At 47.2% G+C, this 27130-nt stretch overlaps 2 protein-coding genes across 5 annotated transcripts; one reads left to right on the top strand and one right to left on the bottom strand.

Annotated features, from left to right (window-relative positions):
* Positions 1-757: 757 nt before the first annotated feature.
* On the bottom strand, positions 758-25690 carry LOC149331389 (galectin-7-like). 3 transcript variants are annotated; one of them, XM_089556517.1, is made up of 5 exons: positions 25301-25690; positions 8770-9003; positions 4604-4689; positions 4353-4542; positions 758-1019 (listed from the first exon to the last, which is right to left on the bottom strand). In XM_089556517.1, exons 2-5 carry the CDS (start codon positions 8893-8895, stop codon positions 900-902), a joined length of 522 nt encoding a protein of 173 aa, XP_089412643.1. In that variant the 5' UTR covers positions 8896-9003; positions 25301-25690; the 3' UTR covers positions 758-899. The 3 variants fall into 3 exon arrangements, with proteins under 3 accessions (XP_089412643.1, XP_089412644.1, XP_089412645.1); XM_089556518.1 differs by lacking the exon at positions 25301-25690 and adding an exon at positions 15451-16190; XM_089556519.1 differs by lacking the exon at positions 25301-25690 and adding an exon at positions 5492-5616 and having other exon boundaries at positions 8770-8908.
* Positions 14526-26853, top strand: LOC149331388 (galectin-4-like). 2 transcript variants are annotated; one of them, XM_089556516.1, is made up of 9 exons: positions 14526-14820; positions 15365-15407; positions 15482-15567; positions 15637-15829; positions 18340-18468; positions 19897-19962; positions 20935-21026; positions 23529-23709; positions 25417-26853. In XM_089556516.1, the coding sequence occupies exons 1-9, from the start codon at positions 14759-14761 to the stop codon at positions 25561-25563; spliced, it is 999 nt and encodes a 332-aa protein (XP_089412642.1). In that variant the 5' UTR covers positions 14526-14758; the 3' UTR covers positions 25564-26853. The 2 variants fall into 2 exon arrangements, with proteins under 2 accessions (XP_089412642.1, XP_089412640.1); XM_089556514.1 differs by lacking the exon at positions 14526-14820 and adding an exon at positions 14935-15174.
* Positions 26854-27130: the final 277 nt, after the last annotated feature.

Raw genomic sequence — 27130 nt, 5'->3', positions numbered from 1 at the left:
TCCTTTCGCACTTATAAGTTTCTTTCCCAACGGCATCCAAGCGCGAGAAGATGACGGGAGCGCAGCCGCACTCCTCTCACAACGGCGTCAAAGCACAAGTTGAGAATACAAGTTTCAGAAAAGCGTCGAAGAACGAGCGAGGAAGAACGAACGCGCGCGAGCAAAACAAGTTTCGTTCCGTGCATGCGGTGCAGACACGCACGTACCCCTTACAAAAATATATTTAGATAGTCCGTAGGCTGCCCATGGACGTTTGTCTATTAAGTCTACAGACTTTCTATACACAAATCCTATAGACTAGTTTACAGGCAATACAAACCCTATAAACAGTCTATAGCCACTTCTAGACCTTTGTCTGTAGACACTTTACATATTATGAATAGACAAAAGGAAACATCTATAGGAAGGCTACAGTCTGTGAAAGGTCTGCAGACAGCGTATAGACAACTTTTATGAGGAAAATCAGCAGGGGAGCAAGTCGGCTTGCCCGACCAATTACAACGTGTCGTTAGGGCGCCCTTCTCTGCCGTCTGTAGCGCCCTCTGGAACAGGCTATGTCCTGTATAGATCAGCAATTCCACCTGTTATAATGAGCCAGGTCAGTGGGCTCGGTTCGTGGTCAACTCTCCTAGGTGCAGGTCAGGCCACATACTTTTGCTCCGAGCAGATATAACGACATGATTCACTGAGGTCACTTATTTGACCCTATTTGGGAAGTATTTTTAATTCCAACTTCAGTGCAGTCTAAACAAAACTACGTTTTCCGTTTTTCTTAGAGCAGCAAATATGCCTTTTCGTGTGTCAGTTACAGGACATCGAAAATGCAATGCTAACTAAAAACCTTCACATTAGCATAGTGATGCACTATGTAGCCAGGATGCCTTTTCCGTGTGCGTTTACTAGTTCCTCTTCTGCTCGAACCTTCGAATCTTGAGGCAGCCAGTCAGCATCAGCCGGTTTACCAAGGAGCAGTCCATCCGGTGGCTGAAGTCGGCGAAGTGTTGCCCGTTGAAAGACACCTGCAAAAACACACCCACCCTTTTTGGCAAAAATAGTTTCAGCTGTGCCCTTTGGCGACCACCAAAGTGTGGTCAACCATCTTCATATTGACGTTTTTCAGGAGCGCATCCTGCAATTCGCACAGCCTACCGATAGCGGTAATGCATCAGTGCCCGTAGGAACTGCACCGAAAAGTTATGTAGTCCTGGGAAAGAGGGTATTCCAAGCTTTCATTAGGCTCTAGCCTATCTTGATACCATCGCTCATTAAAAAAAAGTTGCAGTTCAACCAGGGTGGTGGCGATGATCAGAATTTCAGTGATGGTTTGCTAGGTATCGTAATCTCGGTAATCATGGAAATTTCCGCGCGAACCTAGAAGGGCAAGTGAAAAAGAGATAGAATTTATCAGTTCACATTGCTAGAAAAACTACCTGCACTCAAGGAGAGGTCCCATTGGAGGGTGTGCCCAATGAAAACTACGAACTCATTGCACATATGTTCGGCAGACAAGCGAATTTTGGCTTCGTTGATTTTGACTATGCACTGACTCCCCAAACAATGATGTTCTGCTAGCACATACCACCCGCCGCGGTGACTCAGTGGTTAAGGCGCTCGTCTTCTGAGCCGGAGTACCCCGGTTCGAACCCGACCGCGGCGGCCGCTTTTCGATGGCGGCGGAACGCAAAAGGCGCCCGCGTGCTGAGCGATGTCAGTGCGCGTTAAAGGATCCCTGGGGGCAGAAATTTTTTCCGGAGAGCTATTTATTTATCCACAACGGCACCTCTTTCTTCTTTCACTCCTCCTTTACCCCTTTAACGGTGCGGTTCAGATGTCCACCGAGATATGCGAGACAGTTACTGCGTCATTTTCTTTCCACAAAAACATATTTTTTAGCACATACCAGCCACATAAATGACTTCTCGGATAGGGAAGCGTGCTCTGAGATAAGCCATTGGTAATCAAGATAGCTGAGTCAACCGGTTGCGTCATAGTGTAGAGAGATGCTTGTGTTGGACTTGGATTCGAAGCCTCGAAGTGAGTTCCGCTCACTGAGCAAGTCAGAGGAAGGAAGCCACGGGTGGTTCTGAAACGTCCATCCTTCCTAGACTTCGTTTGCGACTCCGATTTCTTTTTAATGCGGAGGCATTATATCTCCTGTGGGCACAAAAGCCTGCGTACGTCGCCGTCCGTGGCCCGAAATTCCGCCGCCGTCTGTGACACGAAATTCGGATGATGCCGTACGCCGTTGCACGATGTCACAACACATGTAAGCGAACATGTATAGTCATGAATCATAAAACGTGACGTGCTATGACCTATGAAAGCCATGACTCATGACCCAGTCATTCTGCAAGTATCATGACTCAGCACTTTATAAGTAACGTTACGTAAGCTGTATAGAGTTTGTACAAAGTATGCGTACTCGTGACGCGCAGTCAGACTCATAATCAGTCTCGAACGTAGCATGGCTCAAAACTTTACATGCAGTGTAAGGTGTATAGAGCCGTACAATCATTATGCATAGTCATGCCTCGAAGTCATTGTCATTACTTATGAGTAATTCAGAAACGTAGCATGACTCAGCACTTTGACACTTTCGCATCCTCACACATCAGCAGTGTTAAGTGTTTCTGCCACATTTGTTTTTATTTATTTCAACGACTAGCCATGTCGCATAAGATGAGGCCGAGGATAAGCTAGAGAAAGTTGTGGAGGCAATTTTTTTGTCGAAACTCGAGCAGGATCCGCAACTTAGTGCTGTCCGCTAGCTACATGGGGAAGTTTTTCTGCTCTTGAGGCGTGCGCTCCTGTACACGTCCACAAATTGCGACGAAGATCCTCCTCAGTGGTGAAGCAGAAAATTTAGAGGAAGTTGTCGGCACTCAGTTTTTGATAAAGGCTTTGAGTCTGAGCATAAGGGCAGCTCCAGTCCTTATCCTTCTAAGGAACACCTCCTTCAATCTCCTTAAAGTTACCAGAGAGGGCGTATAGTGCACGGGGGAATCAAGGCACTCTCCTTGTAGATGATCACAAGATGGGAAGAGCGCAGCAGAGACCAAAAGGGAAGCTATTGAAGGGGGGGGGGGGGGGGGGGAGGCACTTGTGTGTGTGTAAGGTGTGTAATGGCGGCTGCTTTCCACTGGGCAACACTCTGAATATCTTCTTGTGTGCAGTGTATCTGAAAAGGCGTTTTCATTATTTTCTTTGTGAGAGATTGTGTCTTCTGAGTGATGCTTAGTGTATTTGACTTGTTCTGGGTTGTTTAATAGCCGCTAAGGTGCCCGTGTAGATACGGGTACTCCATCGCATCACGGAGAGCGCACAGAGCTCCACCATAAGCGAATAAGGGTGGTCCAAGACGTATTCCCAACGTGTGATCAAGCAGTACACATTATTCGAACAATATCAACTATCGTTAGAGTTCACGCCATTGCTTTATGATGGAGTTTAGTCGTCTTTGCAGTTACAGTCCTGCATGCCCACGCAGAAGGGTCCGTCATTTTTTTATGTCTATGCTGTCATCTCATTGTACGCGGCTACAATGGGCGTAACGTACATTCTCTTCAAATGCCCTGTTGTCGCTCTTTGCTGAATAAGTTAATCAGTATGTTCAGCTGCTCGCACTCCTGAAGAATCAGAATGGGAATAAGCTTTGCAAAGGCTGTGATGGCGCGCATTGCGTTCTTATTGACTGTTCCTAGCTCCGTCCACTGTCGTCTCGTCAGTTCGATGGAAGTGAGCCTTGTATAGTATTCTCGGTTCAAATGCTGAACGTACAAGACTCCTGAACACCTCATCCCGTGCCCCGCGCCCCTAGATGTGATGCGATTGATGAAGTGCAACGTAGTCGCTGCTGCTTTCTTTGTCCTATGCAGCCATTGTCCTCATTTGCATGATTTATGTCTGTATAAGGAACAACAGTTCGTCTACATCATGTAGTCTCTCATTACCAGTACTGCAGCGTGAATCGTTTGCCTTGCGACTGACGTCATCCTATGCCTGACCGGAAGAAATTTCGCCCAATTCTCGATGAAGTCGAAACCACGCCTCAAAGGCAACGTTCCAGGCTGAAATAAAGCGCCAGGAACGAACACAAGGAGAGACAGAGAAAATACGAGACATAGAAGTTTCTGCTTGTGGTTTCCCCATTGTTTTCGTAGTGATGTGCCAACTAAGCCGTCAGCTCGCTCTGGTAAATGTTGCGGGGCAGCCCTTCCAATGAACAGGACCATCTGACACTACCGATTGTTTTGCGCACTTCCAAAGATGTTTGTCACAAACACAAGCAGCCACAAACAGTACACTGCCATCAAAACCGGAGTGCACGCTTCCAACGGCAGCACACGTAATACCTTGTATCTGTCCTCAGCGACGACTATCTTGACCTCGAAGTCGCTGTCCTGCTGCACGGGCAGGTGCATCACGAGTCCCTCTCTTCCCCAGCCGCCGCGGTAAGAGTTGAACGCCACGCACCCCTCATTGAATCGCACGTTCACGTTCATGGCTGCGGCTCCCGAGTCTGTCAACAGATTGATGCTGAACCTGCGCAGAAGCAGCAACGCCATATACGTGAGCTGCTATTATTACCTGCATGCCCACCCACCAGTTGTGGTTGCTGAGGACTCGACCCGACAGCTCGATGACTGATCCCGGCTTGAGACTGTCCAGGGGTTGGTCCAATACCTTCGCCTGTCATCGAGAGAACAAAGAGCCCCGAAGGTTTGTGACGCGAGCAGCGATACTCACAGAGGTTCCTATATGCAGGAGCGTAAATTGCTGGGCCAATATGCAACGGGGGAGCCGCAAAGTGAAATGAAGCCATGTCATTTATTTATTTATTTATTTATTTATTTATTTATTTATTTATTTATTTATTTATTTATTTATTTATTTATTATACCCTAAGGGCCACTACGGCATTACACATGAAATCAATTTAACAAACTGGAGTTAATGAAAGAGACCAGGTACAAACATGACTCCTACATATACATTGCTAGCTAAGGCGTTCAGGAGAGAGGACAAAAGCTATAAGGAACGCCTGAGCCGCTTAGGGACGTTAAACCCCAATAAAACCAAAACCATACAGCTTGTGGGGCGTCGTTCCGCTCCATCCGCTTTGCTTTGCTTCCCCAGGATGACTCTTTTCTTCCTGGTTACCTTAACTATCAAGAGATGGCGCCGGCCTCGCGGCGACACTCCAAGCGACGGACGGCGTGATTGCCGCGCGGGACACAGCTCTCACTCGCTCCTGCTCGCCCCAATACACCAAACCAAATAATATAACATACGAAAAAGCAAAGATGAAAAGAGAATAAATGTTCGCACAGCAAAGCTAAGATGGGATAGTGGCCATATCATAATTTTTGGAGTAACGGTAAAAAATCGGCTTCATGAAAATTATTTTGCAAACAAAACTGGCGTAGGTGAGGTTTACGGGCTGTCAGGTCAAACATGACACCAGGAGAAAAGAAAAATAAGTAGTACTTGCTTCGTGCGACGGCCCAGATCCCATTCTCGAAGCTGCTGCGAACAATCTAGCAGTGGCTGAAGCGATAATTGAAATGGAATCAGACATCCGAACCCGGTTCTCCTCGCTGAAAGCTGGTGTCGAACCTGCGCCAAAAGAATTCCGGTGAAAGAGCCATACAGCGGATTTGCCTTCCCCAACAAACTCGCATACCGAGAGAGCAACGGCAAAGGCGGGTTCAACTGGCGAGTAGCGGAGGTCGTGCGCGACAGTTTTAAAAATCGATTTGTCACGCTTTCCTAGCTGTCGCACACCCTCCGCGACTCGCCAGTGTGAACCCGCCCTAAGACCGCCGCTCATTTAAGATCTCGTTGTTGTTTTGTGTGTTAATAGATTGGCATGCAGGGTATTAGCACCACTGGTGTCAAGTGGGCACCCCCCCCCCCACGCACACACACGCCCAGTGTGGACATTTCCAAATAATTATGGCCTTTTGGGTGCCGTTAAGGCACCCAATGGCTGATGTAAATAATGAACCGTTAAGGAAGGGGGCCCTTCACTTCTTAGTGAACGCAGGTGTGCCGTCAGAATCAAGAAAATCGGCAGTGGCTCAGCTCGGCTATGCCAGGATATGCGTAGCGAAAGGCCCCAACTGTGCTGTGGTTGCGGCGCACGCGAGCTCTCCTTTTTAATCCCCCGACATGTAATCAGGCATGCGACACAGCCGACGAAGCGAGCGGAGACGAGCGACGACGAGGCAACCGATGTGACGTCATACCAAACGGCAGCTCCGCGGCGAGGCGCGAGGTGTGACGTCATACCAGGTGGCGCAGCGTCCTGCCAGCTGCGGCGGTTGCTAGGCAACGGCTCAAAATCGGTCTCTGTGCAACTATCGCAGCACCGCCACAGCGAAATCGCATGTTCGTGGCTAATATAGCTTTCGATACAAAAGGAGCCGGCGAGAAGCTCGAGGAACTATTCCGGCGTCGTGGCGACGCTTCGACAAAGGGTCTGTCACGTGAGACCAGGACAGAAGTGCACGCTAGGCGTTGCATTGCCACAGAAGGTGGCTACTGGCATTCATCTCTCTGGCAACGATCCCCCTTTCTTTTGCGGAATTGTTGTAGCGTCTGCCTTGTCCGACGTAAAACAAAGAAGTGCGCGAGCACTTCGAAGTCCGCAGTTAGCGCTTCACATTTCCCTGTTCGCAGCCGAAACCCTCTGGGCCAGTCAATCACTCTGGTTCCCGACAGTGGAAGGGCTTTTGCCGTGCGACATGTACGAACTGGGTTTTCTTAGAGCGGCGTCCTTGCGTAGATTGGGAAGAGACCACACAGTTCAGGTCATTGAGGCGTGCTAGCACGATGAACGGTCCTGTGTATCAGGGCAGCAGCTTTTGGGTTAAGCCACTTTTGCGGGGAGGCGCCCACACCCATGCAACGTCACCGGGCAATTTCATTTCATTTTTCAACGTTTTGAGCACCTATCAGTCACCGCCTGCGTCTTGGCCAATCCCCCGCAGTGGGTACGCGCCATTATCACCTTGAGGACAACAACAACAACAACAAGGTCGGCATCTTGCCGCTGACGCACCAAGCTCGGGTTGACTTGCCTATGTAAATAGCCTTCGTAAACAAAACCTGTAACAACATATTTCTTCGTCTCCAACGTCGCTTCTTGCTTCATCATCGCCGAATCACCACGTTTGGTTATCTGAACCTCTGCAAACAAAGGGAACGAACCGGTCTTAAATTTAACGCAACATCAGAACATCCCTGAAGGTTGACGATGGAAAACAAGGTTGACTGCAGCCCAAGACAGGCATGTACGAGATAATGCTTTCTTCTTCCCAGGAAATTGCTCCCACAATTTAACATATTTTTCCGTCATCAGAATTTCTATTTACTCAGCCTTTTTTTCGTTCTTACAATGAAGCGGTGCTATACGTCAGTAAAATATTCTCCACAGGCAAATAGTAGTCAGTTAATGACGATGCCGACAGAAGATTCACAGAAAGGAAGTGCGACACACGTGTCGTATCTCAAGCACCGGCTTCTGCACGGCGCTGGTTCGTCGCGGCCATGGCACTTGTCTGGTCTCAACAGGTCTGCGACGTCGACTTCCCATCTTCGTCTTTGTAGCTCACCTTGCCTCATGCACTTTCATTAGCATTTGCACGCCCGTCCAGCATACGAGGTGCCACAACTCCCCTGCAACCGGCCCATCGTCCCCGTAACAGCTACAGTAGTAAAACACTGCCTGAGATTAAAAAATAAATTCGAGGGACACTTAAGCTTCGCCTTAAGCGTATGACGCCATAGCGTTAATGCCCATATCTGCGGTGTTGGTTAATCTTTACCTTACATTCACATATCCCTGGAAGTCCTTATAACACTACTGGCGCGGTGGTTAAGAGATGCGCTGCTCTCTTCGATGGCAGGTGCCGCCATTGGTGGGGGCTTGTGCGACCCATGTTGCTCTTCCCTAGGGGCCTCTCGCGGCCAATGATTAAATTAACTTCCACCTGCCAGGGCGGTCAGTTAGGCTGAGTGCGAGCGGAATAGAACCGGTCTCTCTCCCAACTCAAGCAGCTGACATGTCCTGGAGCTCCTTGGTGGATGACTCCCCGCCTTCGTCCATGGCTTGGCATCAGCAATAACAAATGCGACGGCTGAGCATCTCATACTATTGTGGGCGACATATTTGTTGACCGAGGTCTGCCCGAACGTCCCCGCAACCGATTCACTGCACCACGTATGACCTCGAGTTATCGCCACTTTGCCATGGACGCCTCTCAAGACGAGTGGCAGACGCCGGAGCTTGACGACTCTTCGCGTCTGCAGCTATGGCCATTCCGCCCACACAGAACCGTCGTACGGTTTCTGAAAGTGGACTCTCAATTGTAGGTGAACCGAGTCCGATCACAGATCTGGCAGTATCTCGGAGCTGGCCGCTGCTCTCTTCAACGTGCGCTTCTCCAACCCGCCACAAAACAATCGCCACAAGCGCTACAGAGCACCTAATTCGGATTTGGTCTAACGACTCAAATCGACAGGCGTTCTTTTCTTATGCACTTAAGGCTACTCGTAAGTGGCACAATTAAATTAAAACCCGTATTACGAACAAGTCAGAAACAATTCATCTTCTTGCAGTTCAGAGTGGTATGCACAGGAACACGAAATAATTTGTGGTTACACCAGTTTGCAGCATTCCATAAAGAGTAATTGCACGCCAATTTGTAGATTGGCAACAGCGGCAAAGCCCAGTGCGAGACTGAAAAATCAACCGATGTGACCTACCAGTGAAACAGAAGAGCGATGCGGTTGCGGCGCAGTCAGGAGTTGGACTTCGTCGAAGGCTTGAGGTCTGCAGCACACACTGCCTGGTTTTCGCAGCAGCGGCGCAGGATTTAAGAGTTCATGCATGCTTGCAATGGCTTTATAGCGAGTGGACAGCTCAGTAGCTGCGGAACTGAACAGTTCGAAGCGGAACTTTGTTGGTGGTCAAGGTTCACCGGAGCAGCCTCATGCAACCTGCATGGGTAACAAACAAATGATACGTGTCGTGTCTGACGCACTGCTGCTCCGCTATCGCCAAAACAATAGAATTAATAACTTGCAGGACATTAATTAAGATTCCCCTTTAATGTAGACCGTGATAGCGCTATCGGACCGCCGCCTATAATGGGCAACTGCTACAGAACTTTGCAACTGGGCGCTGCATATTTTTTACTGGACTGTCGTGAGCACCTCGCGCTATCACGGTGGAAGCGGCGGCGAAATATCTACCCCTTCCTCAAACCGCACCCCCAGCCCGAACAAAGAACAACCCACACTCCACTGCACGAGGACAGAGGCTCGTCTCCTTCTCTTTCTTGAGTAGCAGTTGGCTGCATGGCCACAAAAAGCTGTCCGATAGTATAGTCCAGTGTACGCTCAAGAAGTTGTCCTCGTTCAGGAAGTAGCCAACAAAGCAGAAAGCACTGGTAATGAGGCACGCATGTTACAGCAGCCTTGCTGTAACATGCGAGAACTTATAAGTACCTAGGTGTATGGCTAAGTGAAGGGAAAAAATATCTGGAAGAGCATGAGAGGATTCTGAAGGATAAAGGAAAAAGGAATTCAGACATTATGAAACATGCATTATTGTCGATGACGTCTTCAGCTTTCAAAGCAGACACTTACCTGGGATGTTTATGAGGAGATTTTGGAGGTTCGGAGTTTTGGAGTTTCCGAGTTTTGGAGTTTCCGAGTTTCGGAGTTTTGGAGTTTCGGATTGAACTATAATAGGTATGAGCTGGTTAGAGGGGTATGGAAGGGAATCATGGTGCCGGGCCTCACATTTGGAAATGCAGTCCTGTGCATGAAATCAGAAGTAGAACACTGCACGGGCCTCAATCTGAGGCCCGAGCCCGAGCCCGAGACCTGAAACCCTAGCCCGGCCCAGGCCCGCGGCTTCAAGCCCGGGCCTGGCCCGGGCTCGCTAACTTATCGCTCTAGCGAGCCCGGCATGGCCCGTGAATCCCGGAGTGAAGCCCAGCCCGGACCCGGCCCGGTCCGTTTCACAGTAACGCTTTAGGCTTACTGCTCACTTTGAGCAAGTAGACTGCTACTAGACCGATAAGGAACTGGCCGACAAAGGTTCTGAAACCGCAGTTTTGCTTCCAGAGAGTTGGTTCTTTTTAAAACAGAGGGAAGTGATTAAGAGTAGTGCTCTCCAGGCCCGTCTTTTGGAGACCGATCTGATGCAGGTGGGCAAAGATAAACTCGGAAGTTCCGAGAGTCAAATAAAAAGGGCTGCATACACGATCCACTTTGCGTTCCCACATGATTGTAATCAGTTACATTCTGCCGCCCGCGAAGTATAAATATTAAAGCCGCCTAGCAAGCAGTAGGACGACATTTTTTTAGTGAACGCGATCTCACAGGTTGAGCTCATAGCCGAACTGGTCGCCTCTCAGCAGAAACGAAAAGCTAAAAGGCTTGAGTATTTCACGGTTTGTGCTTGAAGACTATAAGCGTCCTAAACTAATATGTTCTTCCCGAATGCATTTCTAATAGTGTATAGGTATGTTTTTGGGATGACGAACGATTAATGGCCAATTAAGGCCGGTTGAATTTTACTCTTACTGCACCGCGGCGTGGAAATAAGGAAATAAATAAGTCAATGAATAAAGCTTAGTTTTTTTTTTCAGCGCGTACTATAACTCATAGCTTATCCGTGTCGCTGCTTCAGTGCCGCAGTTGTCTACTTCACTCTGCAATAGTGAATGAAAAGTCGGACCCCAGCCGTTTCTGTACGGACCCAAGCCCGGCTCGGGCCCGCAGCTTTAAGCCCGAGCCCGGCCCGGGCCCGCAACTTCAGGCCCGAGCCCGACCCAGGCCCACCAAAATGACTCATGTCCCGGCCCGGCCTGGCCCAGCCCGCGGGCCGGGCCGGGCCCGGGCTTTTGGGCTGGCCCGAGCCCGTGCAGTGCACTAATCAGAAGTACAGTCAAGTCTAGAGGTCAGACAAATAAGTGTAGAAAGGCTAGCCTCGGGAGCCCATGGGAACACTCCGAATGAGGGAGTCCAGGGAGATATGGGTTGGGCGTCGTTCGAGGTTCAGGAGGCAATCAGCAAACTGAAATATGATCAGAGACTAACCCAAATGGAGGAAACAAGGTGGGCAAAAAGGCGCACAAGTATCTGTACATGAAAAGTATTAACTCAAAGTGGGCAGCGTCCTAGGCCCTGTTCTTTTCTTAATTTATGTAAACGACTTAACCTCCTTCATACATGAAAGCGTCAGTATTCGATTATTTGCGGATGACTGCTTGCTCTTCAAGGCTGTTAAAAATAGCAATGACCAGGCTGTGCTTAGTGAAAGTCTTAATGCTGTTTCCAGTTGGTGTGATCACAGGGATATGAAGCTGAATCCTGATAAAACTGTTTTTATGCGTATCACAAACAAAAAGTACACTATCAAGCAGATCCCCATAACTCAAACTGACTGTTTTAAATGTTTGGGCGTAACGATCACAGAACATTTAAGCTGGTCCGCTCATGTTGACAATACCTGCTCCTCGGCGCTCCGCAAACTCGGCCAGTTAAGACACAGGCTCAAATACTGCCCCTCCCATGTAAAGCTTCTGGCCTACAACACACTGATCAAATCTAGATTGCAGTACGCATGCGAGGTTTGGGACCCTTTCACTAAAAAAGACATTAACAAACTTGAACAGATTCAAAGATCAGCAGTTCGCTTCATATATAACCGGTACCGTCGACATGACTCCCCATCTGAATTAATGAGAATCAACAACATCAAACCTTTAGATTACTGGAGAAAGCTAGCAAGAATTAAATTCCTCTTTAAACTCTACCATTCTCAGTTCGGTCTTGACCCTTCATTGTATATGAAACCTTCAACAACTAGAGTAACAAGGCATTGTCATCCGCATAAATTATCTCCTTTGTTCGCCCGCACCAATAACTTTAAATATTCTTTCTTTCCTCGAACTATAGAAGATTGGAACAACCTACCCCCTCATGTGTTTGTATCCGAAAATGTGCTTTCTGCCATTGAACAAGTTGGTTGGTTTATGGGGTTTAACGTCCCAAAGCGACTTAGGCTATGAGAGACGCCGTAGTGGAGGGCTCCGGAAATTTCGACCACCTGGGGTTCTTTAACGTGCACTGACATCGCACAGTACACGGGCCTCTAGAATTTCTCCTCCAAAGAAATTCTAGCCGCCGAGGCCGGGATCGAACCCGCGTCTTTCGGGACAGCAGCCGAGCACCATAACTGCTGAGCCACCGCGGCGGCCATTGAACAAGTACTTGACCGTTGAATATTGTCTGTTGTTTGTTGCGACTGGTTTTATTTTCATGCTCCGTATTTACTACATCCCTTCTACTGAATTCTGCTGTTGGCGTCGTCTTCTGCTGGTCGTCAGAGTTCTCTGTATGTTTATCCCACTCCTGCTTGGGCCTTAACAGCCTGCAGTATTGTATAAATAGAAATAAATAAATAAATAAATGAATAAATAAATAAATAAATAAATAGAACCCGAAAGCTAAGAACGAAGTATTTACGGGTGAGGGATGGGACGCAACAAAATACTAACGTGAAAGCGGAGGTAAAGGAGACGGAAAGAAAGAATGCAGGAAAAATCGGCGCTAGGTATGTACAGGACACGAAAACAGGCCATCAAAAGAGAGCGGTTATTCGATAATTCGCGGGGCAGTTCATTGCTTTTTGAGTCTAGGACAGGGACTCTGAGAACAAAAACGTATAGGTACAAATTTGAAGAAGTGGATATTTTGTGCTCTGCTTGTAAAACGGAAACGGAGACCATAGAGCACTTGGTTCTGAGGTGCGCAGAACTCCGCCCAGCCCTCCCAGAGGGGGCGAGTGGGCAGCAACAGCCATAGAGATAGCGCTGGGTTTTGCTGGGGAGGACGGGCGAGTGGATGGGAAAGGTGTGACTATTCTAGTTCACTATAGGTGCGACATTGACGAAGGGGAGGTTGGAGGATTGGTGGCGGAAATCAAGGAAGGGGTGCATTTGGAGGGGAAAGGATAGCCAGACTAGACATTGTAAGAGCGAAAGTGAAAGAAAGGAAAAAAAAGAAATAAATTAACAATGGGGGAAGTATATGCTAGGTGGCAAAAGCTACCGCCCGATACAAAGGGCAAAGCCATTATCATCCATCCATTCATCCATGCAGCCGTCGAAGAAGTTTGTTTCTTGCTAAGGAGAGAAGGAGGTTGCGCTTTTACCCTTTCCTGGTTACATCCAACGTTACTAGAAGTTTGTTTTGGTAATGTTGGTTACAAGACTACGTCGACGCCGCGAAACGCAGAAACGGGCGCCTAAGAGCTGCGCTGTAAAATTGCGATATAATAGCTGTATAGTTAATTTGTTCTTCGGGCTCTAGGTGCAGGCTGGAGTAAGAGTTGTAGTGAAATAAAACGACAAGGCAGTGAAGATATCGCAATTTTTTGTGGGTCTAAAAAAACCTGACGCCCTATGACGTGATCACTGGTAAGCCGAAACCGCGGAACATGAGAGAATAAATTATAGCATATTTACCAGATGCAAGCAATTTCCAGGGACAATCGTTTCGGTTGCACGTTTCGCTTTTCTTTAAAATACTGTGCTTAATTGAATATATAAGGATCTCCGCGTGGAGCTTTCCTGCACCAACTGATTAATTCAATCAGTAATTCAGTTTCTTCATTCATATTTTGTTTTCAATTTCAACAGTGGAAAGGCAGCGGTTGCTATTTCTGGGAACCATACCACAGGCGAGTTGAGACCAACGTTACTAAATTACCTGCAATCTACTAACGTTGGTTGAGACACCGTCGAGGTGAAGTGAGGCATACAACAACTGCGATACAATGGCGTTGCTTCACCCTTATAATTCTGTCCGCTTCTTACGCCAGCCTGCTCCAAGAACCGGCACGGCGACAAGCATATGAAAGTCTACATATTTGGCAGGATAATTTCCAAGGACCTCCTTGATACCGTCGTTATAGGCACCAAACGGCTCTTGAAACCGAAACCGAAACAACATGTGAAAAGTTGAGTTCTAAATTATTTACGGTGCTTTTATTTAATGTCTCTGCATGTTAAAGACACAGATGGTAGAAGTTATTCCGTAGCCCGCCTCCGCTACGTACAGTACTTTTTTTTTCTTTCACTCTCACCATCATTCCTTAATTCCTTCACGGCACAGTTGGGGTACGGTTCAGGTGTCCACTGAGAAGTGAAACAGTTATAGGGTCTGAAAAAAATCATCCATTAATCCTTTTTTGACCTAAAGGTGTTTTGCCATTTCGCCTCAGCCGAAATACGGTCGCCGCGGCTGGTACTAGCAGTGGGAAAAATGAACTGATGTTGCTTTATTTGGCGCACGCACATCCGCATGCACGCATCCAACGACAAACAAACAGCAAACACTCTTGGAGAACTATTTCTTTCTCTATCTCAACAGCGTGAATAAGCCCTATTACATAGAGCTCAGTAAGAGCGATTAGAGCAGGTTCAAAAGGGTTCGCCGACGGTGCCTGCCGTTAGTACGCTTCGGGGCGTCACCACCACAGTTGGCGCTACCGCGCTGTAGTCAGCTGTCAGAGTGGCAGGTGTGTACTGTGGGACACAGCAATGCGGCAAAGCGAACCGATATCGTCAGCACATTTGTCGGCAGCAGCATCTCCAGAACCAGAGTGACACGCTACCTGCGCACCCCTGCACGTTGTCGAGAGGCGGTACCAAAACCGAATCTCGAGAGCCAGGGGATGGACAAGAGCGCTGATGCAGCTGATGCGAACGGCATGTACGAGAGGAGGTTTCCACTGAGGTGAGAACCATCGCCAGTTATCGTCTCCTACACCGGTCGCGGCAGCGTTCAAAATTTTTACCTTTATGCATCATCTGGGCTCCTTACGAGAAAGGAGTAAACTCTTGGAAAAAATCGCTGCGTGCAGGAAACCGAAACTGCTTATTCGCACAGTTTTACAAAGTAATTAAAGTTAACAAGAGTCTAGCACTGGCACTGGAGTAGGAAGGATAAAGTAAGAGCAGACACGATTAACTTTCACCTACAATTATGAGGCCGCATCCCATAGCTTTACCGCGGCGACGGCAACACATACGAGGTTCGAGTTTGAGTGGACGCTAGTGTCATCATCATTCTGAAACCCAGCTGACAGAGGTAGAGTACACAGAGGTAAGCCAGTTGGCCCAACAGCACTGGGAAAGTGGAAGCAGCATCTGCGTCCCACTGTGCTGTTGTATCTGTTGCGTTTCTCGCTCACTGTGTCGTGCGTGTCGCGCATCGCTTGCCGTATTTAGCTGCTCCGCTGCTATCGGCACATGACAGCTAAGGTGTCGTCATTCCACAGTCTCCCGCTGTACCCGGAACCACGCCTGGTGACATTCGAACCGGTGAGCATTGCCGCGCCCCTCTGCGCGCGTCTCAGACTAGTACCTGAACTGTGGTCCTCTTCTCCTGGTGACAGGCCGTCCCAATGGACCAACCCTTGGAGAGGCTCGTGCCGGGCACGATCATCGAACTGACAGGCCATGTCCTGAGCAGCCCCAAGAGGTAGAGTACTGCTGCTGCGCGAGAGCGCATCGCAGCCCGCGTATATGCGCGATCATTGCATCTGCGCAGATTCCACATCAACCTGGTGACTGGCTCGGGCGACATAGCCCTGCACATCAGCGTGCGCTTCGATGTCGGCAATGTGGTCTTCAACACGTTCCGCAACGGCAGTTGGGAGGATGAAGAGCGCGTTGAGAGTCTGCCCGTGCAACAGGGACACAACTTTGAGGCAATGATACTCGTCGAAGAGATGGGCTACAAGGTATGGTGCAGAAATCGATCGCTACAGAACCCGTGCACTGCAGAATAGAGCGCGAAGTTTTTATCGATGCCTGTATACAGATGCCTGTATTTCATAGTGTATGTGTGTAGATACCACGTATGCTTTTATACTCTGTCAAATTCTGTTGGAAAGATTCAGAACAGGCTGTAGTATCAGTGCCCTGCCGCGCGACATCTTCTTCTGATAGTGTCACTGGGCCTAGTCCAATGCAAACACTTCCCTACAGTATGACTTAGCTGACTAAGCCAGATATCCAACAGGCTGCCATATCTCACTGCTCCCGTTCTTATCTCAGAAGACACTGTTGTGGTTACAGCTGCCACAGTCACCAAGCTACTGCTCACAGAGTTCAGTGGGTAGGCAGTGCTAACAGTGCACTAAATTTAACAGTTCTGGCAGTATATATATATATATATATGAGGAATAGGCACTTCACTTTCGTTCAGCACGGCCTCTTTGAATGGCAGCTAAGTATTCTACTTCTGGTACGCTAGTTTTCTGCACGACTTGTGGTCTGACAAATATTCCATCTGTTTTGCACAGGCTCTTGAAGTCTGCACTACTTAGTACATGTTAAAGAACCTTAGATGGACGTAATTAATCCAAAGCCCGCACTACGGTGTCCCTCATACCCCTAGTGCAGCTTTGGGATGTTAAACCCTATGTACCATACCATACCGTACCATACCATATCATACCATACCACCCCTGAGTTCAGTGATGATTCTTTGGTACCGACAGATGGCTGTGGCCTGGAAACCTTAACTGAGGTTCTGATCATCATCATCCTAGTTATATCACTCTTGTTGCTGCAGCACGCCTACACCAGCAAATTTCTTCACTTCTTCTTAAATTTGTCTTGTCATCTTTTCTTGTTGCATCACATATCAAAGAACAACGCAATACATTGTCAGCGAGGTAAAGAAATCATCTGAGGGGTCAAATGAAAATTGGCACATTTGTAGCTGGAATCTGTTTCCTCAATTTCTTTGTTGCATATCCCAGGAGCATGAGGAGAGTATGCATATGCAGCCCATTTTTGAGGCCTTGCAGGCTTATGCAACTTTCAGAGAGGCACACTCAAATGCGAAGACTGTCGAGTTTTTTCATGTGTCTAAATCCTGTGGCTAGACTTAGGAATTGGCAGCCTTTGAGTGTGGTGCACTGTTCTAGGTCATGGTAAGTGCTAGTAATGGGTATGAACTGATGTGTGCTGATGTTTAGTAGAAAGCGAACATGTGCTTCTTATTGCTGCAGTTTGATGGTGACAACTTTCGTTGTTGGCATGGCAAAGAAGATGTTGCTTTAGGTGCTTGGTTGACATCATGGGCACTGTTTTTCATGCATTATTGCTAGTGGGAAATATAAATTGTTGTTTTATTTGTTCAGTTCCTTGCACAGCTCATGACAGCACGAACAGGTGTCCATGTTTTTTCCGTGATGTGCCGGCAGCCTGCAGCACAGAACTCAGCACATAATAAAAGTATCGCCCGAGTTGGCAAATTGCACAATAGTGAAATCCTGCTAGTTCATTGTGTACTTGAAACTGTTGTATTTCTTGTGGGAGTGGGCTATGTGGTTCTTCATTGCAATAACAGCAAGGACTGAAATCAACACGTTAAGAAGACGAGGACAGTATGTGTGCTACTGTCCTCATCTCTTCATGTCATTTTTAATACCATTTTCGTTACTCAAGCCTGCTGCCTGACCAATTGGGCCCTATCGGCCATTATTGCTGTTTTTTCTTTTCAATTTTTGGCCGTTCCTTTTTAGTGCAAGAAAGGTAGCAAAATAGTCTATTGGAAAAACTTTTATTAGCTGTTTCTTGACATTACCTATACCCTTCTGTTTAAAATTGGCTAAAATCTTAGTGACTAATGCAGTGATCACAACTGCAGTTGACTTCTTTTACTTATAACTAAATGAGTGATATGGCAAAAATACAACTAAGGGGAGGATCTTTAAATATGCACAGGGTGACATTGTTGCCCCACTCTTCCTTTTTTTAATCTTGCCAGCAATCAGCTTGGACCATCACTACAGGTGAATAGAGCATTTATAACGTAGCCTTACGTTGGCTTTTATGGTGCATATGCATAGACTAATGGTGGGAATTCATTACCTCTGGTGGGACCTATATTGAAATGCGATGAACTTCTTTTAACATTTTTCACTTCTGTTTCTTAAAAGTCAGTCCAGGGAGCGAAGCTTAATAAAAAAACCCACTTTTTTCTTCTTCATTTTTTTTAGATGGGTCGACACATTAACTGCTTTCCAAGTTGATCACTTGATGCCACAGGTCCTCCAAAACGTGTGAGAATCTAGAAAGTAGAATTTTTTCTTTGTCCCTCAATTTTTTGATTATGCCTTCCAAGGCTGCTGTGTGCTCCTGGAAGTAGCCTTATGAGGGTGGTTTACTTGGCTCTGAACACCCGCTAAGTAGCGCCGTAGAAACAATTTTGCCGATTGCGGCTGGTACGCACTTGCAGGTAGCCTTCAACCAGCACCATTTTGCTGACTTCAAGCACCGGCTGCTCTACTCTACAGTGGAGAGGCTCAAGATGGACGGCTGTGTCACGGTCCATCGTGTCGAGCACAAGCCGCCACTGGGATCCCTGGTAACCGCATGTGGGGAAAGGAACCCCGGAGTTCATTATCACAAAGTGAAGACTGCTTTGCATGTTTAGATCTGCGTTCATTGACACGAAGGAAAGTAGAAAGCGAACGTGGTGTCATAAAGGAAGCGAGGAATCCAGGTTTTTTGAGGTTGCTTGTAAGGGTCTACATACGTGACCTCAGTAGATCATGCTTGCTCCTGTGCCATGTAACCAGCCATGGCAAAAGTCTGTCCATCTGATGAAAAGGTGTCATATAGTTTCAAATTTGCTAGCTAGCGTCGCTCCTGATCCTGGTGGCAGAAGTAGAATGTGCTATTAAGAAGTTAGTTCCCCACAGAACCAGGTCACAGTACAGAGGAGGTGACTCAATCACAAATGCCGCCATGCATCTTGTGATGGGGATGGGGGGGGGGGGGGGGGGGGGCAGTGTCGCTGTGCACCCATTTGCAGCATCGGGGCTTGGTCTGTTCACACTTGTCAAGTGATTTCAAGTGCCTGCAGTCCACATCGGGCTGAATTCCGAGTGAAAGAACTGGGATCATGTTCCTGAGACACTGGATTTCAAAGCCTTACTACCCTACCCACTTACAACTGACTGAGGGGTTGCCTATTAGGGATTAGGCTCTGTGTTAGTGAACGACAGAGATGGCTCTTTGAGAAGTGTTTCGTGCCTGTCTATTCTAGGATGACTCTATTAACTGAGGATTTCTTTTAGATGGGGATTATTGAACGTTTATTACAGTCTGGGCTACATAGGTCTGATTAGGTGGAATACATGGCTGGGTCTGCTGCGTAGCTGTTCAAGTGGGGACCCCCCGGAATCCGAGTCGTCTGCTCCTTGCCTATAAGAGCGTGAGGAGGACGGCGGTCGTCGGGCCCGTGCGCTCGGCGCATCGCCTGCGAGGGTGGCTGGCTGCTGCTCCGACAGTGGAGGTAGTGGAGGGTGCATTGCCGGTACAGCTGGTGCCATCTACCGGAGCGTCTTGTAACAAGAAGCTCTGCTCGTGCTTAAGATTAAGCAAGGACATCTTTCAGGCCATGCTTGAATCTTGCTAAGCGCTTCCAAAAAGTGGGTTTTTCTTCGCTCATTTGTTTCATGACAGCACTCACAAAAGTCAAAGGGACACTGAATGCTCTGACATGTCACTTGATCTTAATGCCCCTGTTCTTGTTCTCGCTCCTTCATTAATGTGTACATTACTTAGGAGACATGGTGCCTCAGGTGTGTCCTTTTCAAGTATTTGGAGCTGCGTGCCACTACCTGCAGCAGCAAGCTGTCTGCGACCTTTTTGTGCTGTTCGAGAGCAGTATGCAGCGCTTGGCATGACGTGAACCATGGAAATTGTTTGTCACACGAACCATTTCATTTCTGTCCGACTCACATTCCAGCGCCGTATTTAATTGAACAGCTTTGACCAATTTATGCAGCTGCCTCCCATGGAGGGCCCCCAGCCAATGGCAATGGCGAATGAGCCCACCATCGTGTACAACCCGGTAAGTGATGCTCGCTTCCTCAGAGGGCACCAAAAAGTATGACGGTGCTACATTCAGCATTACCATCGATACAGAGCAGTTGAAAAGGAATGTGTTGGCAATCTGGAAAGGACAATAGATGCAATGAAGAGTTAAATAGTGCAGGGGTCATTCTGATGTGATCATTTTGTAGTTAGGGTCAGGGAAAAAGTGAATTCATTAGTAGTGCCGGCAAAGGCAAATAGTAGTGTTAAGCTACTTCTCGCTTAATATTACAAGACTGTCAACAAAGGGAGTTGTAAGTTTGAGTCCTGAGATCGCGTAGTGGCCTTGGGAAAATAAAATGTACAGCCTCCCTGATTTTTAATAATATAGCGCGAGCGTCGACCAAACTGCTGGTCAGCGCCTTATAACGGCGATAAGCGTGCAACAAGGCGAGAGTTCGCGCACGCGCACGAAGGCAGAGCGTCGTCTGCTACGCTGTTCCGAGCACGAGGACACACGCCCTGCCACAATATCAGTTCGCTAAATCCCGCCACGTCGTAGAGCGCATGCGCATGATTAATATGTGATACTTTCTTTCCTTTTATTTTTTCTTATCGTAACTTTGCATCGCCAGGCTGGCCTCCCGTAGTAGGCAAAAAAAAAAGAGGGAAAGAAATCATGTCTCATGCAGTCTCACATATTAATCATGCGCATGCGCTCTACGGCTTGGCGGGATCTAGCGAACTGATATTGTGGCAGGGCGTGTGCCCTCGTGCTCGGAACAGCATAGCAGACGACACTCTGCCTTCGTGCGCGTGCGCGAACTCTCGCCTTGTTGCACGCTTATCGCCGTTATAAGGCGCTGACCAGCAGTTCGGTCGACGCTCGCGCTATATTATTAAAAATCAGGGAGGCTGTACGTCCATTGTGGTCAGCGACTAAAGCGCTCGCGTAAGACTGTTTGTGCTGAAGGCTCCTGTTCTCTCCCCCCCCCCTATCCCTGTGCAGCCCACACCGTTCCTGCACATGCTGCCCGGTGGCCGCCTGGCACCGGGGCTCATGGTGTACCTCAGTGGACGGCCGCACAGCGAGGCAAACTCGTGAGCTGCCTTTCCCTTGTGTTGCACGCACACTGCATGCACAAGTGCTGGGCCAGGTAGTTTTTCGTTCGACCTGAACATGTCCAAATCAAGTTTCAATACACTAAACAGGGTCATTCCATACCCTGCTTAAGACGATAGCATATTGGAAGATGATATACCCGACTTCGTCTTGGTTTTTTTTTCTTTTTCTTTCCTTTAATCTGACTGATCCATAAAAAAACTTGAAAAAAGTGCATGTTAGAGATTCAGGATTCAGAAGCAATGAGGCCTTCAAGGTCATCATGTACACCTGCTTGTACACATTTCTTTTGCTTGTTTTTTGTACTGTTATCCCCCGCCCCCAAGCCGCGTCACTGACCCATTTAATTAAATCAGTTTTGTCAGTTAATCCGGCCAATCTGAGAGAATTATTTGATGAAGCAGGTTGATGCGACCTTCTAAAAAGAAGGAAGAAACAACCAGCATTTACAAACATATCAGGCGAAGAAGAGATAGAGACACGCAAATTTTTTCTAGGGCCCTCAATGGCAGCCTTATTAAGAAGAATCCAGATCTTTCCCAAGAGAGCAAACTGTGTGCTTGAAACAAACGTAGTGTCTTGTGTGGGCATGGGTTCTTATTTCTGCTATCTTATGCTATGCGACAAGCTAACTTTCCTGTTGTCAGCTGTAGCTTTCACTGGTACTAGGGCACGCATGTGCACAGACAAGACATAACAGGACAGCTTGAGAGGAACAGGCAACAAAAGGCATTGAGCAACATGGCAACAGACAAGGAGCAAAGTGCACACGCCCTATGTCTTTTGTTTGTCGGTTGTCCTATCTTGTGTTACGAGCGTAAACAACTGTCACAACATTTGTGCAGTCATTAGCCTAGTCTTGAAAAACAGGCCCGCCAATAGCACTTGTGTGACACACAAAAGCTTCATTGCAGCATTCACCTACCCATATAAAAAGTTGAAAATAATACGGGGATCTAAGCAGTGTTAACAAACTTTAAGCTGCTTGACATGTTTAAACACAAAACTTGGACTCGCACCCATAACCCCCCACTGCCTTACATTTCGCGTTAACAATTCTGTAGCTCCAAAACATCAGTTTCAGCCCTTGGCATCTGCGTGCTGCTGGAAGTTGAAGGTTTCAGAGCACACAAACATACTTGCAAAGCCATTGAGCATTACTGGCATTGCACCCACAGCCGTTGGTGTGTCTTCCGACATAGCCTTAGTGCCAATTCGGTGCTCCATGCAAGCTGGTTTGGACTAGTGCTAGTAGTGCTGTTTAATGCCGATGCTACATGGAGCTGCATTGCCATGAGGTGCCTTACGATGTGAAAGGGTGGGACGTGGATGCAAACTTGAAAACCACCAGTGTCAGCACTGCGGATCTGGTGCTTGAATATTTGCTCCTCCTCCTGACAACACACGCCGTTCTGCCTCTCTCCGTATGCTGCATGTCTCTCCTCGTGTACTCTTGCATAGAACCATCTTTCTTGACTTGGCTTTGTTGTGAGTTGAGCTTTTCTGCATCTGTTTGCAGACAACTTTTCTCCTCACTTTTGACAAGAACCACTTTGCTTAGCTGAGTGTTTTAACGGCCAGTGGTCTTTCTCCAGTGGGGATATGCAAGGCAAGGTGAATAGAAATCCTGGTAAGAATGTGTGTTAGCCAGATGAATTTGGGGGCCAAATTTCTAGGGGGAAGGAAGTTTTACATTAGGCAAACCTGCCTTGGGCAACAGTTAAAGGTGCACTGAAGAGGAATCTGAACTCGTCTTTTTGCCACGAGAACTCGATCTACACGTTCTGATCATTCTTAGAAACTTCGAATTATTGCCCTGTGCCGCCGATTTCCCCAATTTGAGTCGGGTAAACGTCCGGCTCCCGCCTTTTTTTTTTTTTTAATTTTCCACGGACAGTAGGAGAAGTCAACAACGCGTGGAGTGCCTTTCAGGCAGTCGCGTGACGACTTCGCTTTCGCTTTTATTTTGTTTCTTTTAGGTTTCCGTGAATAAATAGATGTAGTCAGAGCCTACGTAACTGCAAATTAGGCCCACGGAAACAAAAATACACGTGGACTCTTTGCTTCCGCCGATCACAATGTATCACTCCACCAATGGCAGAGCGGCAAGCTGCCACAGGACTGGGTGAAAGGTTGGTCGACTCCTTCCATTGTTTGCAAAAAATTAAAAAAAAAAAGGTGGGAGCCGGGATGTTTAATCGGAGTTAATATAGGGAAATCGGCCGCACAGGGCAATAATTCGCACTTTCTAGGAACGCTCAGAACGTGTAGATCGAGTTCTTGCGGTAAAAATACACGAGTTCAGATTCCTCTTCAGTGCACCTTTAACCTTCTTTTCCAACATGGAGCTTTTCCGCAAAACTTATAGCGACACTTGCATTGCTCTCTAGTTGTGTTAAGGGTGGAGGCCAAATTCTCTCTCTATAGACAGCGGCCTTGTTGTAGGGTATTTTTTTTTAACTGAGTTGTGTGCGGCGCAGGTTTTGCTTCAACTTCCAGTGCGGGGGCCTGGGCTCGGACATCGCCTTCCACTTCAACCCGCGCTTCCGCCACAAGGAGATGGTGCGCAACAGCTTCCAAGACGGGGACTGGGGCACCGAAGAGCGCAAGTGCCACGGATTTCCCTTCGCCCCGGGCGTCCACTTTGACCTGCTCATTCGGGTACCCCTGCCTCATTCTTACCGTTTTCTCTGTATATTTCTTAAAATCCTTTATTCTTCATTCCTTTATCCCTCATTCCTTTCCCCTTCATTCATTAACCTAAAGCCATATTTTGTCTTTTACTCTGTTTTATAGTTGCCTTTTTTTTTTTTTGCTTAGCTTTGCTAGTCTGAAGAGTTTGTTTCTTCCATTTGGTGTTTTGTATTTTATTTTGTTGACAGAAATATACTAGTCAAGGTCCTCGTTGCAGGCACTTTTTATGCAAGTTTATTGCTACTACCCTTTTCATTTCCGATTTTATACTTGCAAATCTTGATATTTGCACAGCCTGAATTGACAAGCCTTGTAAGTGAATCTTACAGGAAGGATTTCACGCTTTAAAAGGCTCCAGCTGGATGCATGCATGCACACACTCATACACGTGACAGAGTTGTCAATTCGTGCCTGACTATATATATAACAGCTCGGTTTTCAACCACGTTTTAGTAGAGTAGAACTTTGCCGATTCGAAGTCTATCAGGAAGTCTTATTAAGTTGGTTTTCAAATTATTTGAAAAGGAAGTAGAATGGAAAATGCAAACATGACATTGTTTCGGGCAGACTTGTTGCGGTCACTGTCATTGCTGGTTGCAGAATTTCTGCTACACTGATACCAACATTTGCAGGATGTATTTTCATATTTTCCTTGATGTAAATCAACGATTTTCAAAGCTCGCCCGAAGGCTCGCCACTGCCTTTGTGGCAGCATTTGGAACATAGAGACTTTAATAAGGAATGAGTCCCATTAGGTGCCACATTTTTCAGACATGTTCCTTGTTGGGCGCACCTTTGGGTGCAAAGTAAAGTTCTTTACTACGGCATTTTTGGTTGTGTAACCACACAAATCATTTGAAGCTTTTAGCAAGAGCATATGTGAATGCTTGCTCTATAGTTCGCTGTGAGGAAGGAATTGAAGAATGCTACTTTAGAGAGACCTGAAGCACCTAAAACTGGCAATTCCCAAGGCCCATAAGGTTAAGCGAGCACACCAGAAGGAAACATCAGTTTGGGTGCCATGTAGCCGACTTAGAGTTACTACTGTGACATGAGTGGCTGGCAATGGAGAACTGGTGTGGCATCCACCCACAGTGGGAGTTTTGGAAGCTACATTTAAAGCAACAAACTGTCTTCTAATGGCAGCCTGAGTGTTCATATTATTCGATAAAACTGATGTCTTAAATATTGGGGCCCCGCCGCGGTGGCTCAGTGGTTACGGCGCTCAGCTGCTAACTCGAAAGACGCGGGTTCGATCCCGGCCGCGGCGGCCGAATTTCGATGGAGGCGAAATTCTAGAGGCCCGTGTACTGTGCGATGTCAGTGCACGTTAAAGAACCCCAGGTGGTCGAAACTTCCGGAGCCCTTCACTACGGCGTCCCTCATAGCCTGAGTCGCTTTGGGACGTTAAACCCCAATAAACCAATAAACCAACCAATATTGGAGCTGCTGAAAGTATTTGAATTGATTGCGAGTTCAAATAAAATTCTCATATTATCCAGACTTTGCTGTATTTACACCAAATAAAACTCTTTCATTCAAAAATCGTGCAAAGCACCTGTTTGCTTCTTCAGCTTGGAGGTCATCATCAGCTGAGCACATTTCTATTCTTCCGAAGGGCACCTTGAGACTTTCAGGTGGTGCAGTACAGTGGTCCCTGGCTCTGTCGTGCAGGTTCTGGACTCTTGTTACGACGTGGCCGTCAATGGGCAGCACTACCTCCAGTTCCAACACCGGCTCCAGCCACTGCAGCGCGTCAGCCACTTCAGCGTCGAGGGTGATGTGGTGGTGGCAGCTTGCAAGTTCCAGTACTGCCAGTGATGAAGAGGCTGCCAGCGCAGCCTTTGTCCCACGGCCCATGGTTACCTGTTATGCTTGAATAAAGGTCTAGTCGCTAGTTGCCATGGAGGCAGTACAAGGGTTGAAACCTCTGTGCCCCCCCCCACCCTCCCCCCCACACGCCTTTTTTTTCTTGAGATCGAAAAGGAGAGACTTGAAGTTCCGATGGCCACGTCAGAGCTTACAGCTCTGCGAAGGCATGTGGTATGCTGTGGATTTGCATAGACATATCGTAACAAATAGCTAAGTAATTAACAGCGTAAGTGTGGAGTGGAGCCATGCAATCAGTTCCCGATACACGGTACATTGAGACTACACTAGAATGCATACACAAACATCTGTAGAAATGAAATTGTGCATCTATACCTGCACATTAATCACCTAACTGCTCAGCCCTACCTCCACCATGATGCATCCCCAGCAGTGCTTGCAAGTGGCGTGCACCCATACCTAGTATGGCCCACAACACATCAGCAGCTGCTTTAGTGCAATCTGTAATTTACAGCGAGTGTTTGCACCGTGATAGACACTGCATAAGGTCGTGCCTTTTGAGCTCGGAGCAAGAATTTAGCCTTCACAGTGACTTTACTTCGTGATGAAAGCTCTGGCCATATCTTGCACGTTGCATGTTATACTGAGCGCAATTGTACCTTTCTTTGCCACGTACTCATTATTTTCGCTTTGCAACTCTTGTTTTTCAACCTTTGTGTTGATGCCATGCTGCTGCCGTGCAATATGGTTCATAAACAGCATGGACGACAAAAAAAAAAAAAAAACTGCACTAACCAGCAATCTTTGTATTTCAGCTGTGTACAATGTATAAAATACCAGAAAAATAAAAATAATAACTAACAAGAAAGCTTTGCACTTGTGAACACCTTTTAACTCATTTTTTTGCTCTTTTCCGCATTAATGGAATAAAACAACTGGTTTTAGCTAACAGACTACTGCGCAGCTGTTAATCTTTCCTTTCGTTCCCTCTATTTAATCCTTTTATTTCTGTTCGCTAATTAGTCTAAGTGCACCTTTTGCTTCTACTTTTATTGTGCTTGTGTTGATGCCTCCATTGTACCTTGTGCTGATGTTCGATATTTTTGTTTGTTGAATGTATATTGCTTACAGCGCATGGTCTGTTTTGCTTCCTATTTTGCCTTTTTTGCTCAGTTTTAACACATGGTTATTTTTTTTGCACAGCGAATTGTCACATCAACTGACTGCAATAACGGCACTATTGTGATGAGGGAAGCACAAATAAAAAGAAATTACACATCATCGACATTAGTTTGTGGTGGTACAGTGCTTATGCCAAGTATTACAGGGGTGAATGTGTGAGGAGCCTCCTATCGAGTTGGTAGTGTCACACATGCTGGCTTTGTGTGCCCTAACCAAGAAATATGTTCTCTTGCTGCCTAACAAGATTGTTATCTGTATATATGAGACTTCGCCATTAGGGAGGTGTTGGCCAGGGAGTGAGGAAATGTCCATATGTGGCCATGCAGATAGTACAGCTACAACTTTTGCTTACTTCTCCTGGAAAGGGCGAAATGGC

Source organism: Amblyomma mixtum, chromosome 8 (assembly GCF_055824585.1).
Source record: "Amblyomma mixtum isolate Tamu chromosome 8, ASM5582458v1, whole genome shotgun sequence".
Taxonomy (NCBI): Eukaryota; Metazoa; Arthropoda; class Arachnida; order Ixodida; family Ixodidae; genus Amblyomma; species Amblyomma mixtum.
Note: the sequence above shows the minus strand (reverse complement) of the source record. Positions and strands in the feature narration are given on the sequence as shown.